The following is a 7,500-nucleotide window of genomic DNA, read 5'->3' on the forward strand; positions in this document are numbered from 1 at the left end:
CGTGCCAGGCCGAATACTGTAAACATCTGCTCTACACGCTGGGCAGGTACCTAGCATTGGGAAGCGGCTTTTTGTGGAGGAATTTGTTTCGTGGTGGGCTAGGACAAGGCCAATCTGGAGTTTTCTTTTCCCTGTGATTTTTTTTTCTAATACTGCTTCGCTATCGCTGAATTTTGCATTATTTTCGTCGTTTTGCTTCAGGTTGTGAGCAAAGAATACATCTCATTTCTGGTATGTATGTTGAAAACGGTGTGTAAAGAGCAGACTGCATTCCTTTTTGCGAAATGCAAAACTTATAGCTAATAGTGTTTGTTTATTTGTTAGTTTGCTTAGTTATTTGGAGGGCAGATATTTCCCATTCAATAATATCGGTACTTAGTATTAATGAGTTTCGTTTGTTTATGTTCCAGAAAAGTATGGCCAGTGCATCTAAGAAAAAATGCAGGCAATATTCAGTCGAATATCTTGCTTATGGATTCATCGAGTCCCCACAAAATTCTGCAATGTCCATGTGCCTGATATGCAAGGCCTCCATGTCAAATGAGAGTATGCGCCCTTGCAAACTGAAAAAAAAATCTGGAGACTGCGCATAAAGACAAGTAAGACAAGCCGCTAGAGTTTTCAAGAATTTACGTGATGAGTTCCAAGGAAGGATGACAGTGAATCGTATGTTCACCCAAAAAGTGGCAAAAATAGACAGAGGAATGCTGGCTTCTTACAAGATATCAAATTTGATCGTAAAAGCAGGCAAACCTCATATTATTGGTGAATCTTACATCATGCCGGCAGTGGCCATAGTGCTTTCAACAGTCATGAAGCAAAGTCCACAAGAGGTCACTAGTGTTATTCCGCTGAGCAACTCTTCAGTATCGCGACGCATCGATTAAATGGCTGCTGATGTTGAGAACCAATTAGTCTTAAAACTGCATGTGAATGAGTTCTCGCTTCAACTTGACGAGACTACTTCACCTGATAATTCTGTCCTTTTGATGGCGTTCGCAAGGTTCCTTGATGTTGATGGAATACATGAAGAACTGATTTTTGCACTGAAACTAACAACTGGCACTAAAGGCGAGTCAATCTTCAAAAGACTTGAGGCATATTTTGAGAAAAACAAGATTCCACTCAAGAACATCGTGGCTTGTGCAACAGATGGCGCTGCTGCTATGATCGGAAGGTATCGGAGATTCAGTGCGTACTTGAAAAAAACTGTCCCCAACGTCTTTTGTGTGCACTGTGTTGTTCATTGGCAGCACCTGGTCGCCAAAAACTTAGCAGGACGTCTGCATGAAGCACTTGGGTATGTTCTCAAAGCTGTCAATTTGATAAAAAAAAAATGTTCTGCAGGATTGCCTTTTTCAGCAACAATGTGGGAAGAATAATGAAGAATTCAAACGACTTGTGTTGCACACGGAAGTAAGGTGGCTGTCTAAGAGTCCTATACTTAAGGTCCTTAACTATTTAAATCACTCTGCAAACACTCCCCAACACCAAGCTGAGCTTCTGGCGTCACCATGGAATGAGGTCTTTAAGCTTCATCCTCTGCAAGGACCACGTCACTTTAACACCTTAAACAGAGTTAACTTTTTTATGAATAGCTGTAGTGACCTCACTCCCGACGAGACCTTTACTCTCTCTAAGTTTGATGAAGATGATCTTACCTCCCCCATTATGTTGGAGGGAGTAAAGGGGGTCATCCCCGCATTAAGTTCAAAATCCCCTGGCCTTCAGGCATTGACGCACGCCTACTTATACGCATGCCAGATAACATAATCATACTCGTGATAACATTACAAAATACTTCACTTGCCTCTGGCTACCTTCCACAGCTTTTCAAGGCCTCCCATACTATCCTCATTCCCAAACCCCGGAAACTTACCTCCGCCCCCCTCTCCTACCGGACTAGCTCCCTTCTAGAGTATTTCGGTATGGAGGTCGAGCATCTCCTCTGCCGCCGTCTTACCGGGTACTTGGAGGTGAAGAATATGCTGAGAGATCACCAGTTCGGTTTTCGGCCAGAGCGCAGTGCAGACGACATTGTCTCCATGATCACTCTGTGGGTTCAAAGACCGCCGGACGGTCGCCCTAGTAAGGACATTTTAGCTTGTAAGGATGTGGAGAAGGTATTCGATAATGTCTAGTATGAAGGCCTTAAGTACAAATTGTACCACAATTTCAACCTTTCCCTGCTGTTCACACGGTTGCTCTGGAATTATCTGAATTATAGGACAACAAGAATAAGGTGGCGGGGCTGCCTGTCCCGATCTTTTGTGCCTAAGTCTGGTGTTCCACAAAGGTCAGTCCTTGTCCCCCCTCTATACAATCTATTTACGAATGACCTGCCAAAACCGGCTTACCCCACGCAACAAGGCTCCTACTCTTTCCTATGCGGACGACACTAACCACATTAGTAGAATTAAAACGCTGCAGTGAACGCTACACGTAATGCAAAACATACTAGAAGGGGTACACGCATAGGAACAACATTGTCCGCTGTTACCCATCCCAAGTTGCCACAACACATCAACCCCAAATCGGAAACCATTGGTATATAGTCAGCCTTACCGTGTATACAAGCATCAAGGTACTTAGCTTCTCCTATGGCCTTGTAATTAAATTCTCCATAGGTCTCCATCAAACTTCGGAGCTCTTCGCGAAGTCGCTCTTGCACTTCACGATGTCTGGCCAAAAGATCCGCAGTAAAGCTCAGCGCCGCGGAGGTGGTTTGCAATCCCGCGAAAAGGAACAGGACAACTTGGGAAATGATGGTGTCATCGGTAACAGCTGTGCAAGAAGCAATATATATACATCATAGCACAATAACGAGGGAAATTTATTTTCTAATACTCAACAAACACATTCCTAGAAATAACCAACAACAATTTTCATTAAGTGGAACGAGAACGAGATCAAACATGAAAAGAAGAAACTATGGGTAAAGTGAGATTGGGCATGAATGGAGCAAATGGTGTGCATGACTCGCATTGTAATGAGCATTTTGGTAGGGTCAGACTGTCCAAATCACGGCTATGATGGTGAAGTAAAGAAAAGGACACAAGGGTATGAGTTGAACACTATCTATGTCTATATTAAAGAATGTATGATCAGAAATGCCATACTGCATGTGTGAGTACAACTGAGAAAATAAGTTCTTCAACACTTTGTTACGATACATTGGTATCAACAGGGTTTTAATTCGTGTATATAACTGAATAAGCGTCCATCAGATATAGTCTAGTTATCAGAAGAAAACAAGAGACTTTATTACTGACTACAATAGTTTTTACGTCCTTGTTGCCAGGTGCCATGAATGTACCAAGCCAGGATATGCTGAGGGACTTGTTTCCTCAACCGTACACGAAAAGAGAAATAATTTTATATTCACTTACAATATTTGCTCTTCGCCGTGTCCAGGTCGTGTTCTTGTTTGGCCTCCAGCATCAAGTCTATGAAATCACCCCGCCTTTCGCTGTTCTTCCTCATTTTCAGGGCGGCCTTTGCGCTGCTGATGAAGATGCCAATGGCCGGATCCAAGAACCTCAACCTCAGGAAATAAAAAAGTCGAGGACTGATCCAAAGCACAGCGTTTTTCAAGCCAGGCAAAACTCCTTGGTTACTTGAAATTTTGTTGGCTGTAATAGCAAATTCTTCCTTTTCGTTGTTGATGCAGTTCGTCTCGATCCCGAAGGCGAAGGTGGCGATGCTGTCCAAGGTGAGACGATTAAAGAGAGTGTGCATCTCTACTTTGTCTTTCGTGGTTCCTTCCTTTAAGCACCACTCGACTAGTTTCTTGCACTTGACCTCGACCAATGGAAAGGCCCCTTTCAGTTTTCCCGAAGTGAAGGCAGGGGATATGGTATATCTCAACCTCTTCCACCTTTCCCCTAACAGTGCAAAAAGCATTTCATTAAGGACCTGCTCGTCCGGGTTCCCGAGATTAAAGGGTCTTCGGTCCACAAAGTGGTCGAAGTCCTTCACCATGATATTCTTCAAAAGGGCGAGATCTTGGACAACCAAGGTAGGCCTGAGACCATCGTACCATCCCATGTAAGGGGCCTTTGACTTCATCAGATACTGCGTGGGAGAAAAAGGTGCTGATTAATTTTCCTGACAAAAATAAAAATAAAGCCACATCATTTAATATGGTGACTTAAACAATGAACTACGTTTAATCGAAAGAAAATATTTTTGCAGTTGAATTAGAGATTAGCGAAAACAGTATTGCGATAGAATGTAGGAACACACGCCTCATTGATATATGAAACGGGCTCTTCTGGTAGAAAGGCACGCAAACTCAGCCAACCTGGAGACCATAGCTCCCCACCAGCTGGGAAAGTATAGGGACGAAAGGGTCTAGTCATAGAGATGGAAAAGGAGAGATTTATAAAATTGTGGAAACGAGGGATTGTAGGAATTAAAAGTGATCAGCATATCTATTACTGGAGATTAGTTTTCAATCATAAAAGAATACAGTGTGACTGGTACGTAGTAATTTAATAAAGTCCCTGAAATATTGACTGAATAAAAATTATGCAGTCAGTACCCTATACGTATACACACATATATGCATACATACATACAACATTAAACTGCATCCAGTGATGGGGTCGCAGTTCAGGAGTCTTGCTATTTTGAGGAGCTTGGATCTACTCTTTAACCATGATTGGTCCCAGATCTGCTCTTGCCCTGGGTGGTTTCAGCTGTAAGGGTCTCCAGCAGAGGTTACTGGATAAATGAGTAGGCTTTGTGTAGAGAACCGATAGGCAGGTGGGTGGATGCCTTCCGCTATTCTGGCAACTCCTGTGGCCCAAGCCAAGAAGCTCTTGGCCAATTAGATCTTGACCTATCACGTCCACCTGCCCCATCGAGGTAAGTGGTCCTAGAGTAAAAGTCGAAAACTGGACATAAATAGATTACCTTTGAAGACAAAACGAAACAAACTTACCTTCCTCCTAGCAAGCTGGAACGTCCGTCCCATGCGTCCTTAGTATACCACTGACTCAGGTCAAAATATTCTCGAGACTTTCCCTCAGGAAAGCAATAGTACTGAATCAGGAACTTCTCTCCCTACACGTAGACACCACAACGATCCAGGAAACCAGCCCCACAGATGCAGTGTTTATCAAGGAAGAAATTTACATTTTCTTCTTTTCGAGTCGCAACCAAGAGGAGATCGCCATCCATGGCGTTGGTTTCGCGATCTTACATGAATTGGTTCAAAACATGAGCACTATTGTTGGAATCTCGGAACGAATCATCAATGTCAAACTCAACAGATCTGCCCCAGTAAACATCATAGGTGTCTATGCGACAAATTGACAAGTGTTGTGAAATCAATCCAACCAAAAGAGTTACTTTCTATTTTTTGGAGACTTCATCGCGCGTGTAGGCAGTGACTCTGACTCATGTCCAGACTACCTCGAATAACATGTTAGCAAAATTAATCCAAAGAGGACGAAGAGTTCTGGAATTCTGCTGCTAGTAGGTGCTTTGTGTCACAAATACCTACTTTGCCAGAAAATTCCTGCACAAAATCAGCTGACGTCACCGAGGTCAGAATGCTGGCACCAACTAGACCTGGTGGTTAAAAAACCTATGTTAGACAGGTGAATCACACCCACGTATATGACAGTCTCAGCGGTGAGACCAACCAATCGCTACTCCTGTTAACCGTGAAAGTCAGGTCGGCCCTAAGGCGCCCAACGACCCTAACCAGGAGACACTTCAACACAACCACAATGAAGGTAGATGCAAACATTCAAGTCTTTCGAATGAGGACGGTCACACAGAAGGAGGTGTATCAAGTTGTGAGGGAAGAATTTGGAACTAATAGAGTCAGGAGGCAGAGAATTGGCTCCTCGCAAATGCCGACGCGCTCCTGACCCTCGTCCAGGAAAACAATGCCGCCCACCAGCTACACAAATTACGCGCAACTCACTCCTCTTATAAAACGATGAAGAAGGCGAGAACGCTCTCTACGCAAACTAGTGCTGGAACGACCTTAGCCAACAGATACAGACAGCCGCTTATACGGGTGATCGCGAAAAGTATGATGGGATCAAGATAGCCATTGCACCTACAACCAAGAAAAGATTTACTTTCAAATCCACCTCTGGTACCCTGATCACGGACAGTAGTCAACAAAAAACCAAGTAAATTGAACATTACTCAGACCTTTATGCCCAGCCGGAACTTATCAACGACGAATCTATTACCAGCATCCACGGTTTCCTATATAAGAACATGAGAATGGAGACCATAAGAGACCATAAACCCTACACTAGGCAGTTCCATGTCCATTGCCACTTGCCATCCACCTGTTTCATTGCTTACTACATGGTTGCTAAGTCTATTCCATTCGTTAACTACTCGTTAGTAAACCAGGTCTTACCTGTTTCCTTCTTAAACCTGAACTTGTCCAATCTAAAATAATTAGATTGTTGATGGAATCTTCTGGTGTGGTGCGATTGATTTATTTGTTATAGATTCTTTGATTGTAGGCCGAGGACATTTGGTTATATTAGTAGAGTATGTGAGAATTATTTATGGGATTTTTTTTTTTCTTGTTCTGGCATGATCTTATTGAGGATTCTTTTATTGAGGACATTTTTAACTGGTGGTCGAAATCAAAGTTCTTGTAGCGGTTATTAACTTGAACCCGTCCTATTCGGAATGTTTCTTTGGGAAAGGTGTTTTAATCAGAAAGGGTTTTGTATGCGCGATTGAGAAAGGCCCTAATGACCCCAGCTTTACTACTCTCAGGGCATTCACTGGAATCATATAAGTGTTGGCCAAAGCCTGTAGGTTTTCTACTACATATGGCTCTAATTACTTAAAAGATTTACACTTTTTCCAGCTTTTCATCCCTAAAACTCACATCCGGCACAATACTACCCTCACCCTTTCTACATCTCATTTTCAACACCTAGTTTTCCTTACTTTTAGCTTTCTCCTCTCATCAGTAACGACCTCAAATCATCCAAGCAGTGTATTTCAGCCACTGAGAAAGCAAATAAGATTCTGGGATTGATTGCGCGATCTTTTGATTTCAAAAGTCCATCACTCATTAACAAGCTATATAAATCGTTAGTTCGTCCACATTTGGAATATGCTGTTTCCGTATGGTCACCGAATCTCATTAAAGACATTGACAGACTGTAAAAAGTACAACGGCGAGCCACAAAACTGATTCCAAATATCAAAAATAAATCATACGAAAATCGACTTAAGCACATGAATCTGTTTTCCCTAAAAAAGCGTAGACTCAGAGGTGACTTGATACAGGTCTTTAAGATTTTAAAGGGAATTGACAACATCAAAAGTGACCAAATTTTCACATTGAATGAGAATCAGACAAGAAACAATGGTCTCAAACTGTCCGGAAATAGATTCAATTTGGAAGTAGGTAGAAACAACTTTGCCAACCGTGTAGTTAATGAATGGAATAAACTTCCTGCACAGGTAGTGCAATGTAGTTCAGTTCGAAGCTTTAAGAATCAT

General features: G+C 42.5%; 1 protein-coding gene across 2 annotated transcripts in view; it reads right to left on the reverse strand.

Annotated features, from left to right (window-relative positions):
• Nucleotides 1–7,500, reverse strand: part of LOC143024985 (cytochrome P450 9e2-like) — a 21,624-nt gene that overhangs the window by 9,882 nt on the left and 4,242 nt on the right. For both annotated transcript variants that reach the window (XM_076184541.1, XM_076184540.1), the window contains exons 3-4: nucleotides 3,390–4,074; nucleotides 2,566–2,784 (exon numbers count right to left, since the gene is read on the reverse strand). In XM_076184541.1, the coding sequence (XP_076040656.1) occupies nucleotides 2,566–2,784; nucleotides 3,390–4,074 (904 nt within the window). The remainder of the gene's footprint in view (nucleotides 1–2,565; nucleotides 2,785–3,389; nucleotides 4,075–7,500) is intronic.

Source organism: Oratosquilla oratoria, chromosome 4, assembly GCF_046742065.1.
Source record: "Oratosquilla oratoria isolate Oo_2021 chromosome 4, ASM4674206v1, whole genome shotgun sequence".
Lineage (NCBI taxonomy): Eukaryota > Metazoa > Arthropoda > Malacostraca > Stomatopoda > Squillidae > Oratosquilla > Oratosquilla oratoria.